The sequence below is a fragment of the Scardinius erythrophthalmus genome (assembly GCF_964197995.2).
Source record: "Scardinius erythrophthalmus genome assembly, chromosome: 9".
Classification (NCBI taxonomy): domain Eukaryota; kingdom Metazoa; phylum Chordata; class Actinopteri; order Cypriniformes; family Leuciscidae; genus Scardinius; species Scardinius erythrophthalmus.
The window spans coordinates 20660564-20675243 of NC_138229.1; the positions used below are offsets into that span (position 1 = coordinate 20660564).

Sequence of the window (14680 nt, forward strand, 5' to 3'; positions counted from 1 at the left end):
ATATATATCATATAATATCATATATGTATTAATTTGCAAAACAGTTGCTGTAGCCCAATAGATTTGCACATCTAAACGACAGAAATCTAGAAAGATATCTAAAAAAAATCTAAAGAAATCTAAAAATATTTTGGTGACCACAGAATATACACAATAAACATGCATTATTTAAATTAATTTAACTTATTATTTTATTGTAGGATTGAAAATAATCCAAGATATTTGAAATGAACAAAGACATTTGCTTTACTGTTTCCACCCCCTCTTTCTGATAGCGATCTAGGCCTGTAGACACTTATATGTGTACTTTGGGGGTCGATGCATTGTCACACCTTTAGTACAATGGGGGGAAGTTGTAATTATTTGATCAGTCAGTTTGAATGTCTCACATTTGGGTTTTAGTCACATGGTCAGGGAAGCATAAGATTGAAACTGTTGCTCTTTCTCTTTGGTGCTCTAGCTCTCTGATTCTCTGGGTCCCTTTCTTGGGGCTCTCTTCCTTTACCTCCTCTCTCTCTCTCTCTCTCTGGTAACATTTTACCTGCTGGGTAAGATTAATGGTATAAGTTATCTTCATCTCATACATCTTTTTTTGTAACTATTTTAAGTGTAACCATAACCATATTTTGTCATTAAACCTTTTCAATTACAACTAATGTGCTAAATAGTTTGATTTGGTATTGACTTTGAAGTGCTACCTATTGCAATACAATTTTGTCACTCTCTACTATAGCAACGCTCTCCCACATATTTAGCTATTGTAACTGCACTTATTTCTGTCGTTGGTATAAGTGGCAGTGGGTGGAATAAGCAAGAAATGTACAGTTTTCTACCATCTTGCTGACAACTTTTCTTTAGTCATTCGGCAGTCTTGCAGACTGAACCGCTGCAGGAAATCCACCCTTACATTATTATATAATTAATTATATTAATACACTGTTCAAAAGTTTGATGTTAGTAAGATTTCTTTTAAAGAAATCAGTACTTTTATTCAACAAGGATTCATTAAATTGGTCAAAAGCACATTGTTACAAAATATTTCTTTTTCAAATAAAATTTCTTTTTCTTTTGAACATTCTATTAATCAAAGAAGCCTGAAAAAATCATGGTTAAAGATATTAAGCAGCACAACTGTTTTCAGCTTTGATAATAAGAAATGTTTCTTGAAATGTTTATTCTCTTCTTGTATTAGAAAGACTCCTGAAGGAATTCATATATTTATTCAGCAAGTGCCAGTAAAGACATTTCTAATGTCACAAAAGATTTGCTGTTCTTTTGAACTTTCTTGGGGGGTGGGGGGGGGGGGGGGGGGGTGGGGAAAAGTATTATGGTTTCCTTAAAATAGCACAACTGTTTTCAACATTGATAATAATAGGAAATGTTTTTTGAGCATCAAATCAGCATATTAGAATGATTTCTGAATGTGACACTGAAGACTGTAATGATGCTGAAAATTCAGCTTTGCATCACAGGAATAAATGTAACGTTTATTCAAATAGAAAAAAGTTATTTTACATGCTTTCACAATATTACTGATTTTACGGTATTTTTGGTCAACTTAATGCATCCTTGATAAGCTCAAGATACTTTCAAAATCTTACCAACCTTGAAATTTTGAATGGTGTATGATTAAAAATGATATATGAATAAAATATTATTGCAGTAAATAACATCATTGTCTCCGCCAGCAATACTTTTACACCTCATTGATGTCATGCGCCAAGTTGGAGCGTTCATACATGACATCAATGTTTGTGGACGGGGAGGGCCCCAGCTCAGTTCACACTTCACAGGGGCCATCAAGATTTGCGGTACACAGCAGGTAGAAGTCAATTCACCAACTACCGGTCGATTTTAAGCAAAGTAGACGTCGTGCTGACAGGCTGTATTTAAGTTCCAGGAAAAAGAACCAATTGCACCTCAGCTTCTGCATACAACGTGAAGTATATGACAATATTCACATTTTCCAGTGGCTTGCCAACAATATTCTTCACAAAAGAACAGTCCATTCTGTGGTATGGCACTTCACATTTTTAACATCTCTCTTTGAAGATTCAAGAAGATGTACCGTATAATGGCATGCTTTTGATATGAAGTGGCATCATTTAACCGAAGGAAAGCGAAGAGATCTGGCTGAAAAATGATGACAGAGTATCAAAGCAGACAGAGCACTTAAGACTCAACTCTAACTGAGAGCCTCTTACTGCTCTCATCAGATGAACCATGATCTAGATATGACATTTCTGCCTGCTGCCCCTCATACAAAAGTTTTTCTGCCTGCCAACACAAAACTCTGCAACTGTGACACACAGCTTGGCGGCCTATCTCCAAAGATAATTGAAAGAGTTTACGAGGTTCGAAAACTAGCCTTGCTCGGGCGGTTTAGAGAACTCATTTCTGAGTGGCAATTTACAGTTGATTTGCGGACACTTAAGAAAGGTATAGAGGGGTCTGTCTTATCCTAAAGTTGTGGGGCCTGAGGCCTGTCTGTTCTAATCTGCAGATTGAGGTTCTGATAGCTCTATGTGTGTCTGATTGCTCTCGGTTTCCCTGAGGGCAACTGCCCTCGCCCAAGCTGTATCCTCCTGCTCTTGATTGGCTAGTCCCCCCTCCCACCCCCCATCATTGTTCAATCACCCTATTTTGATCATACCAATTGACTGAGAGAGAAAAAAAGAAGGTATCCGCAAGGTAAAAACTAATAGCTGTTGTTTTTTTCTTCAAGTAAACCTGTGAAATTGAAGTGTGTGTTAATGATTTTTTATTTTTAAAGCAAATGCAAGAACTTGAACTTCTCCCAGCATTCTGCTGTACCTTGTTCTTGCGAGATGTGAAATGTGCAAATGTAGCTGAAGCCTTAATAACAGGCACTGAGAGCAGCTCTGGGACAGTTTTTAGTTTTGATTCACATTGTTAAATATATTTAATGTAAAAATAAATAAAACAGTCCATAACTTTAAAACATTTCCAGAGATGCATGATATCTTATTTATTCATCTAAAGGACGCAGTAAGACTGCCAGCTGCACACTGAAAAATCGATAACTCTGCCAATAACAGCATATTATCTCACCTTTAACGTGATGAAAAAAATGTGATATATATATATATATATATATATATATATATATATATATATATATATATATATATATATATATATATATAGTACAGAAAACATTGCAAAAGACTGTACTGTATAAACACTATATTTGTTATGTTATAAAACATTGTGAAAAGCCGCAGAGAGGCAACTGGCTGTGAATGAACAACAGATTTCAGTAGCTCTGAATGGAGTCAAGGTACACTATTCAATGCACTAGCCCAAAAATGAAAATTCTGTCAGTAATTACTCACCCTCATGTTCCAACCTCGTAAGACTTTTGTTCATCTTCAGAACACATATTAAGATATTTTTGATGAAATCTGAGAACTGGCTCACTCCTTCATAGGCTGCTAGGTAATCGATATCTGCCATCCCAGAAAAGTTAGTAAAGACATCGTTAAAATACATTTTCATTTTTGGGTGAACTAACCCTTTAAAATCCATGTGAACCGGAAGTTGCAAACGACTTTTCTCCAGTGCTGTGACGTATTTCCCAGTGAAAAGGAATATTGAACAGAGGGCAGGGTAGCGCTCCTCCTCTCCATCTCTGCTCATTACAGACTAACGGTTTGAGGGGAGTGGTTCAGCGTTTCCCAAACCAAGCCGCCAAACCTACGTCATCAGAGAAGCAACGCAATTCCAGACCGGAAGTAACTTTTCAGACTTTGATTAAAGACGGCAAACAATTTTTTTCTGTGTATTTACTTGCACGGATTAATTGTTCACCACAAGACTAGTAATATGCGCTAACAAAGTAAATAGGGTCAATTTTGATTTCAGTTGGACTTTAAGCGCCACGTCTGGAAATTGTCAAAAGGCATAATATGAAAAAAAGTGTAAAAAGATTTCATGGTTAGATCACACCAAAATAGAAATTTTCAGCCAAAATTGTAAGCGATGCGTGTGGTGCTAATCTAACACTGCCCACACCTTCAAAAGCACTATACCTTCAGAGACGTGTGCTGGTGGTGCATCATGCTGCGAGACTAAGGACTTGGAATCTTGTTGAAATAAAGAGAACAATGGATTGTGCAAAATGCAGAAAAATACAATGAGACGACATATTTCACCCTGCTAAAATAAATTTGTGAGAGCGTATTTCAGCAGGACAAACAAAAGGCAAAATTAACACTGGAGAGGTTTAAGAACAAACAAAAATTCAATGTTGAAATGGACCAGTCAACGCCCTGATCTCACTCCAGTTGAGATTCTGTCACGCTACTTGAAAATTGCAGAGCACCAGCACCATTCAAATAATTTGAACAAGCAAATCTGTCCATAAGAAAGATTGAAATAGCTCTTGAACTGCACGCAGCTGTCATTGACTGCAAAAGTATTTTTTAAATGTGCGTTTTTATTAAATATTAAACAGCAAAGTTTCTTCAAAGTTGTTTTTAGCATTCAACAATGTTGTAATTTATACGGTATACTGAAGACTTCTGCAAAGCACTGTATATAAACAGAAAGCGGGCGAGCGAGAGGGAGCAATAGAAAGGAGATGTTTGTGTGTGTGTGTGTGTGTGTGTGTGTGTGTGTGTGTGTGTGTGTATGTGAATCAGTGTGTATGAGTATTTTGACAGAATCAACACTTCAAAGCGGAGCATAGTCATCTCAAGGTCAGTTCAAAGCAAATAAAAAGGCACACTCAGCAATGTGAAGATATGTGCATGCACTTCAGCATTCACTCCTGCATGGGCAAAAATAAATAAATAAATAAAAATAATAATTAAGGGCCAAGCCAACAATGCCGAAATATTTCGAGGTCTTTTAATGGTCTTAATCATTTTAATTACAAATCACTGGTTAGGAAATGAGCAAGAATTGCACAAATACTGTAGATAAAATAACTTGGCACAGAATAGACTTCCCCAACTTGCAGACAGTTTTTTACAGGAGGAAGAGTCAGTGTTGTTCCACTTAATGTTGATGGCTTCAAACAGTTCATGAGTAGTTGAAAAATCTAAAATATTCAGAGACTAAGGCCGTGTGTCCACCAAAGCGTTTTTTTCACGCGGCTGGCGTGTTTTTTCAATTGTTTTCAATGGGAGCGCTGCGGTTTTAAAACGGCATGAGCGTAGCGAGGCGCTGAGCGTTTTTTTTCACGCTGAAGCGCAGAGCGTTCTGCGTTTTTTACAGGTCGCCGAGAGTTGAAGAATGTTCAACTTTGGGTAAAACGCTGCGCTCATCACTGTCACTTTTTACCCAAACGACCAATCACAGTGGAGGAGGGGCGGGACTAATACCACACCGACCAACCGCCACATTCTGCTTGTACAACGTCAACAGATGACAACAACAAGCATAATAATGGAACAAAATCATTTAAAACAAGAGCCAGAGAAAATACATTACATTGTATCGACATTTTAATATAGAATCAACACAGAAACAAAATATATGTGAAATGAGATACTAGTAACACTTTTGCGGATATTCTGTTTCATTTCAAGCAAAATGTCTCAACTGAAAAAAAATGCAACACTACCAAAACGCTCTCAAGCTCCCACAGCTAGGCGTTTTCAGCAGAGCGCCTAGCATTTTCAGCTGGCTAAAAACGCTTTGGTGAACACACGGCCTAAATATTCACTATATACTGTAGGTTCAAATCTGGACTCTGCAGGCCAAAACATGAGCATTGTTCCCAAGCCACTTCATGGCTGTCTTTGCAATTTGGGCAGGAGCATTGTCTTTTTGGAAAATAACATAAGGCCTTGTGTCCACCAAAGCGTTTTTTAGCCAGCTGAAAACGCTAGACACTCTGCTGAAAACGCCTAGCTGTTGGCGCTTGAGAGCGTTTTTTCTTTCTTTTTTTTCAGTTGAGATGCTTCATTGCTATGATACAGAATATCCGTAAGTAAACTGTGCTACGGTACTTGTACGCAGATAATTTGTTTCATACTAAAAATATATTTTTCATTCATTTTGTTCAGTTCGGTTACACTTTTGGGGACCCATACAGAAAAAAATACATTGAATTATATTCTGAAATATAACAAAAATATATGATGTTAAGTGTGAAATATATTTATTGGGCCAATTTCAAATATTTCTATATATTCCAAAATATATTCTGAAAATATATTTCAAATATATTTCTTTTGTGTATGGGGTGTCTGTTGCGAGTGTGTTTAATCGAAGTTTTTTTCAACACGGACAGTATAGCCTAATCATCAGCGATGCACGCGATTACATTTAGAAATAGACAAGCTTTGTTTCCAAATGCACCAAGCAAAGATCCTTTCAATTTTATAAACTTTTACAAATCCAGCCAATATAATCACAATGTACACATCCAAAATAAAATCTTTAACATATATATATAACAACTGCAAAGCTCCTAATTTGTAAACAAAATGATTTACGCACTAAATCCAGCATAAACTCTGGCACAATTTGCATATTTTTAAACTCTCAAAACAGACGTCACATTCCGAACCTCACAGCAATTGGCTGCCGACCGCGTTTTTCGCTTGATATTTGCATAAAGTCGAGAACTGCCCAACCTTTTGACGCTCTCGGTCGCTCTCAACGCTTTCTCCGGTCCGCTGTCAATCCCAAAATGCACTGCGCGAGCGTGAAGCTCGACTTCCATAGGAATGAATTGAAAACGCTCGCTCCGCTCGCACCGCGCCAGTAGACATGCACCGATACGCTCATGGCGTTTTAAAAAACGCGGCGCTCCAATTGAAAACAATTGAAAAAACACGCCAGCCGCATGAAAAAAAAGGCTTTGGTGGACACATGGCCTCCTCTTTAGATAACACCCTTTCAAATGTGGGAAACAAGCCGAGTTGTGAATTTGCTTAAATTTTGCTAATTTTCTGAACAATAATTTCTGACAATTAAAAGCTAAGTGTAGCCATTTTGGGCTAATGTATGACATTAAACATACACAAGCCACAGAATCAACACTCAACCCAGGGCTCAGCTTAGAGGACAACCCCCCCACCCACCCCCCACCCCCGACTTGAAAGTCTTGACCAGATAGCTCTGCATTTGGCCGGCATTAGACGTGCCTGCTTGTGAATACAGATCCAAGACCTGCTCTTTAAAATTATTGATCAGAACAACATTAGTAGAGACCTTAAAGGCTTAGCTCTGCATATCGCTCTTATTATTTTGTATAATATGTTCTAATAATATTAGCCTATGCAAGCTGAAAACTCATCCCGGATCCCAGATGTTTTCGTAACATTTCCAAATCCGCCTTTCCCTTGGTTTAAAGTGCCATTGCTTGCTTGCTTGCATAATTATCCTGGCTCTTTTAATGAGTTTTCTACTGGCTTGAAGAGGTAATTGGATTTTTCTTGAAGCAATCTTGTTAAATGCATAAAATCGTATATTTAATTTAGAGAGGAAATCGATGGCGTAGTGAGTGTCGTTGGCAGCGCTCTTGCCGTAGTGGACATGCAACGAGCGCCGCTGAGGAGAAGCCGGCAATATATTAACACACACACTAACATCTCGTTACTGTAATGAAAGCTGTAAATCCAAAGAGTGAGCTTTATAAGTGTTTCATGGGAACCGTATAAGCAAGATTCGGCTATTCTGTTGTGTTAAGGAGACTTTATTAATGCTGTTAATTTTCTAAATGGACCGCAATTTTTCACGGAACGCCCGAAGCCGTCATATTGCAGTCAAGCAAGAACAGACAATTCTAATCAATATTGCTGAGCTCTGTCTCTGACATTTGTGTCTGTCAAACTGATTTAAAATCTGAGAGGGCATTGAGTTGGAAAGCTGAGGTGGCTTGACTCACAGGCTGCAAACACCTCGGCAAGTGGTGATTCGCATGAAGATGACGTGCTGCTGATAGCTGTGCTCTTTCAGTTCCAAGTTCAACTGAGTCCGGGCACCTTAAAAGAACCCAATAAACCATTTGAGTTTGCTTTGGGGTGCTATAGTGTACACCTAAATAATGACAAAATTCAGGTTTAAAATTAGCATCTGTCCAATTTGCATTTTTATTAAATAACGAGGTTCTCAGAGACATATATCTCATGCATCTGTGACCTTTGTATCTTCAGTATGTTTTAAGGATTATGTTGTGGCTGGCGATTCATTCTCTGATACCTGTACATGACATTTATCAAGTTTATCAAGTGACGAGAATACTTTTTGCGTGCTAAAAAAAACAAAAAAAACAACTTTATTCCACTATTCATTTCCTTCTCTCTAGGCCTCGAGTGAGTTAACGTAGTGTTTTTGCGCAGCACGTCACACACATGACCAGCGTCGGCCAATAGTGAGCCTATGTGGTGACGTGCAACACTGACGCGCTGCGCAAAAACACTACGTTAACTCACTTGAGGCCCAGAGAGAAGGAAATGAATAGTGGAATAAAGTCATTATTTTTGTTTTTTTTTAGCGCACAAAAAGTATTCTCGTCGCTTGATAAACTTAAGATTAAGCCACTGTGGTCACTTGGACTATATTAACGATCTCTTTAATAACTTTTTTGGGCCAGCAAGTTTCAGTCCCTCAGCTCTCAGTTTCAGACAGCTCTCAGATTTAATCAAAAATATCTTAATTTGTGTTCCGAAGATGAATGAAGGTCTTACGGGGTTGGAACAACATGAGGGTGAGTAATTACTGACAGAATTTTTATTTTTGGGTGAACTATCCCTTTAAGTCCATAGTGTTCCAGAAGTAAAACCCCATTCATTTTTTTCATAGGGGAACTGATTTGAACACTAACTTATAAAGACAGACCTAACTGTGATCTACAAGGTTGTTAATTGATGGTATATGCTTTTGTTGAAGCCAGTCACCCAAATTATTTCACCTTATTTTTTTAAATAATCGTGTTCAGCGATTACCCATGATTCTTAAGTAAGGACAGATGTTTTCTTGCATTATTATTATTTTATTTTTTTAACGAGTGTAACAGCTTATCGAAAAAGAAAAACTATAGGACGGGACTTCTGTTCTATGTTCTATGCATCGGTTGTTGATTGGATTTTGAGATATGGGCATTACACTCAAAAATAGATGCAGATGAATGCAAGCTTGCACAAGTGTGTTTAAGCAGATTGGATAAGTTCAGACGTTTTAACCAGAAGCTGCATTTACACATGTCATTTTGATAAAAAAATTTTCATTTTTTTTATTTTTTATTATTAAACATACAAATTGTCCGATTTTCAAATAGCCTACTTTTTCGCTTCAAATCAATGTTTGGAATGTTTTAATTCACCCCATAGCTGGCTGGTTTGATTCATGGCTTATAACTCTTAAACAAATACTTTCCTTATGGAAAAAATACATCCAGAACTAGGGCCACTGAAGAAATGGCAGAGCACTGTTGCACTCTGTTGGCTACAGGAAGAGAGCATCTCTGTCGATATGCCCCTCACAAACATCCCGTTTTGTAAGAAAAACATCACAGAAAGAAATTTGGTCGAAAAAATGGTCAAAAATGAAAAACATTTAATGGTATAAGTAATTTCAGAACTGTTTTTTAAATTACCTTAATCAACGAAAGGGATTGGGCATGTAATAACTACTTTTATGGTATTAAAATCATTTTACAATCATATTAATTCTAGGTAATCAGTTATTGGACTGAAGCTGTCATTATCACACTTTTCAATCACTTAGAAGCTGAGCAGCTGAAATGACCTCGCACTGTACTCACATTGAAACAATATATATTATTTAATTAGAAATGATGTATATAAATTGTACTGGTTTCCTTTAAAAAACATGCCTCTGTACATCAGGTCTTTGAGAAGAAGCTGTTGAATTTATTGTCAGCCATACTGATGCTAAGCCTTCTGCTGGGTTCAGAAAGGAAAGGCCACTTAGACCAGCAGGCATTCACTCTCAATCTCAGTCAGTTAATGGAAATGAATGTGAAGTCATTAAGTAAAGACATGACTCAATGTGAAGTAAATAAAAAAGAAACAGAGGACAGGACAAGCTTTCTATTCCGGGCAGTTCTTATAATTTTTCTGAATAAATTAGGAAGGTCTGCTAGAGATCTTAAAGAAGTGAATGAATGATTCTTCTTTTTTTTAAAAAGGACCAGTTTGTTTTATAAGCCACTTGTAACAAGCCCAGCATTCCTCTCAAGTGTATTATGAGATCATGTCCTAATAACGTCCATAATCCCAAAGCAAACAGTGACCAGCTTGTAAAAGTAAAGTAAATAGAATCAAACTCATGAAAAGAAAAAGCGACATTGATTTTCAGTCTCTTTGATATATGTGTTATAGAGTCTGATATCTGTAAAGAGAACAATGATGGGGTGACCCTATCCTCCTTTGTTTGCATTATCTGCTCGCTGCAGTGACTTGCTTAATTAAAACTGTATTTATTATTACTTAGTGCCAAGTCAAACGAGATTTCAATTGCCCTTTTAGTTTTCATTTAGTGAGCCAGTTAACAAATAATTACATTTGCTTTCTGATAGCAGCTTCCCTCTAATGATCACAGACAGTATTCTCAGTCTTTATTACCCTTAGTCAGATAAACAAACAAAATGACAAGTTATCACTTGCGTTAAAAGCCAAATCCATTATCGACGGCGTAACATGATCACTTTATAATCATACAGACTGGGCAAGACACAAAATATCCCATATAACTCAAATCAAACTTGTATCTCAGATTTTGACAGGCACAACCACAGTTGATAATGAGCACGCAAACAAACTGACAAATTAAAAGCATGTATAGTTTGGACACTTAGATTCAATTTCCAAACGCCATCTGAAAAACAGTTTACAGCATCTTATTGAGTGCCAGAAGCTGTTGGGGAAGAAACTAAAATGGAACATGTTTCATGACTCAGAACAGATCACAGCTATCTCACACTGTGATAGCGCAGGCCAGGCTGCAACAGGCGTTCGTGGAAAGACTGCCATCCTAACACGTCAAGCTGTGTACGAGTCCGACAGCGAGACTAGGCTCATTGGAGAGATCTAACTAGCCCGGGCGAGACAATTTATAGGCTAAGCTTCACGTCCGACCGTGTCGTCGCACACCCAGTCTGCCCGTGCTTAGACGCTTGATCGTATTTCTGGATGTATGCTTGTGTTCTCTAACTGAATCATCAATCTCCTCTTTCGGAGGCTAATTTAGCTGAGGCCTTTTAAACGCTCTGACAAGCTTCGTGTCATTTATCAAACTCGAAGCCCTGTTGGTTCTCTCCGCTAGCCTTGATTACATATCATGTCTGTGTGCAAACCAGCCCGTTCCACAAACAAAAGCAGCCAATTCAGCAGCAAGATCTCCACATCAAAACATGCACTGCATGCCGGGATGTCCGAATGAATGAAAGCAGTCATCAGGAAATGGCCACACTGTGTGCTGCAATTAGTGTGCTTTATTACAAAAATCTGTACAAAATGTCTTCCCAGTTTTAGAATGTGTTACTGTCATTTCATATCATTACAATTTAAAACCATGATAATAACCTGTCGGACAATAGCTAAACATTGAATATACTGTAGTAGTAAGGTCTGTGTTGTCCATATGTTATACACCGTTTCACACGTCGCCAGATATTATTTAGGATAATGTCTTTACATTCTTTTTTTTTTCCTTACACTTTGCAACTCAGACTCATATAAACACCAGGCCTGCTTTAAAACAAACAGCTCTCACAAGATATTCAGCAAGAACCACAGCAAAAAAAGAAAGAAAGAAAAAAAAACTGTACACGGGACAGCATAGAGCACTACAAAAACATTTTGCCGCTTAGAGTTTCTCCACTGAGACTGAGGTTTTCAAGAAAGGAATAGGCTTAATACAAAAGACTCCCCTTCAAACGTTCGCTGTCGTAAGGGTTCTCTCTACAAACTTACAAAATAACATCTCAAAATAACTCAGGTTGACAGCATCAACTGAAAGGCAAGTACTATACATTTTCAATGATTAAATCCACTCTGGCCTGTCCTGCTTGATACATCAAAGTCTATTCACTACGAGTTTGACTTGTATTTTGGTCGGCGTTACTGCAGGATACTTCAGAAGTTGTGATAGCGATACGCCTCGGCCCAAATTTTCTCATGGAACTAAGGCCTGATAACAGACGTGAAGTTATGCATAACGGATATTTTACAAAGCAACAGCTGCAGATCCTCGCTAGGCAATGTGTTCGGAAAAGATACCGTGTTCTTGATTGCTGAATTCATATTGATTTTTTTTTGTTGAAGAACCTATGAGTCATAGAAACATCTGATAGAACAGAAACACTGATCTTTTGAGCATCACTGCTATATAGCTAGCAGGATGGCACTGTCCTCATTTATAACCATGGGGAGAGCACTTCAAATGTCTCTTAGAAACAATTGGTATTCCTGGACCAGCTCGCATGGCGCAGCGGTCCACCGTCCATTATTCTCTTGGGCCTGAAGATCGCTCTTTGGGCGCTTGCAACCAACATCCCAAGTCCAGACTTGGCATCTAACTGTAATTTAAATAGAAGTGCTTCCGAATCGAATCTCCACAGTCTATTCGTTATCAAAACTGCTGCTCTCTGCAGATAAATCTCCCCCCTTCGCATTGAATGTTCCTTTTTTTTTCTCTCCTCCTCTGTCAAGCATCAATGAGTCAGTGGTATTCTCTTGAGCATTGTTCATTTCCATTATTCCCTTGATTGAGCAGACCTTGGCAGTAATTTTAATCCCGGCTAGGAGGAGAATATATTGCTGCTGTCACCGTGACCATACAGGTCGGCTAGCTTCCTGAAGCGAGGTCCCCAGTCGCTCAGATAGTCATAGTTCTGCTCCGAGTCTGTGCTAAGGGAGTCCAGGGAGCTGAGGGAATCAGCCACAGAGCCGCTGCCCTCGAAAGCATACGTCTGCAGGGAGTCATAGGGAGGTGCTGAAGGATCGACGTCAGCGTCCTTCAGGCGGTCCCATATAAACTCCCGGAAGATCCCGTTGTCGGGAGTGATTTTGTAAGGGGGAGGGCGGGAGCAGTAAAGGGTGGGCACTTCCGGGGTGACGTCTCGGCGGGCTTTGCTGTCCCTCACTACGTTTAGGTTTCGTAATGCCACCATGTCAAATGCCTCTGTGTCTTCCTCACCTCCACCTTCATCGTCGTAGCGCACAATGTTCTCCCGCACATCCCGGTCTTCATCCAGGATCAGAGGTTCCTTCTTCCGCCTCCTCATTGTCACAATCAGCAGCACCAGAACTGGAAACCCAAGACAGAAAAATCATATGGTGTTAGTACAAGCAAACCAAAAACAGAACAGAAACCAGATTTGTAAAAAATAATAAATAATAATTAATTAATTTTTATTTATTCAGCAAGGAAACATTAAATTTGTCAAGTGACAGTAAAGACATTCATAATGTTACAAAAGATTTGCTGTTCTTTTGAACTTTCTATTAATCATGGTTTCCCCCAAAAATATTAAGCGGAACAACATTCAACATTGATAATAATAAGAAAATGTTTCTTGAGCAGCAAATTAGCATATCATAATGCTGAAGAATCATGTGACACAGAAGACTGGAGAAATGATGCTGAAAATTCAGCCTTACCATCAAGGAATAAATTACATTTTAAAATAGAACACAGTTCATTTAAATTGGAATAATATTTCACAATATTACTGGTTTTTTTTAACTGTATTTTTGACCAAATAAATGCAGCCTTTGTGAGCATAAGAGGAAAAGAATGATTACAGACAGCAATTTTTTAGTAGTAATGTACACTATTTGCATACTGTCAAGAAATATACAACATAATTAAAAGCATATAGTAATAATAACAATATAATGTATACTATTGTGTGTGTATATGTACATGTATGTACAGCATGTATATGTATGTGTTTGTGTAAATATACATATGATATTAAATGTTGTATAACATACTATTAGGTAATATAACTTGCATGTTGTTTACTGACTAGTATACTTGCATATAGTTTAATAACTAATGCATATAGCCTACATTAATAGTTTGTTATTATTATTAATTATTGTATTAATTTATATAGTTTACAACCTTAAATACTATATCACGAGGGTAACTTATTTGCATTTAATTCATTTCATTACATTTATTTATTTTCTAATTTAAAAAAAAATCCAGGCCACTTCTCTGACATCTTAAGTATATTCATAGTTCTGTTTCCACCAGACTACTGGGGTGCAAATAGCTGCACAGTGCTGTTTACACTTTGTGCAAATAGTCATTACGATTAAACTATTTGCTAACAATGTGAACAAGAAACTCCTTTTATATGAGAGTAGTGTTTAATAAATTGCTTCATTACAGATTCATGTCCACAGTAAACAACAATTCCATGAAAAATCAAGCACCAAGTAAGATTAAGATGCACCCAAGCTTTTTTTTAAAAAAGAAGGAAGAAGAAGAAGAAGAAGAAGAAGAAGAAGAAGAAGAAGAAGAAGAAGAAGAAGAAGAAGAAGAAGAAGAAGAAGAAGAAGAAGAAGAAGAAGAAGAAGAAGAAGAAGAAGAAGAAGAAGAAGAAGAAGAAGAAGAAGAAGAAAACACACATTGTGTTTTTATGTTTTATGGGGACTTTCCATAGACACAAACAAACTGTACAAACTGTATATTCTATCCCCTTACACTAACCATACCCATCACA

At 37.6% G+C, this 14680-nt stretch overlaps 1 protein-coding gene across 1 annotated transcript in view; it reads right to left on the bottom strand.

Moving 5' to 3' along the window:
• Positions 1 to 11419: 11419 nt before the first annotated feature.
• Positions 11420 to 14680, bottom strand: part of cdh7a (cadherin 7a) — a 53560-nt gene continuing 50299 nt past the window's right edge. Inside the window, exon 12 of the mRNA XM_081373712.1 lies at positions 11420 to 13251. Within this exon, the coding sequence (XP_081229838.1) occupies positions 12743 to 13251 (509 nt within the window). The 3' untranslated portion in view covers positions 11420 to 12742. The remainder of the gene's footprint in view (positions 13252 to 14680) is intronic.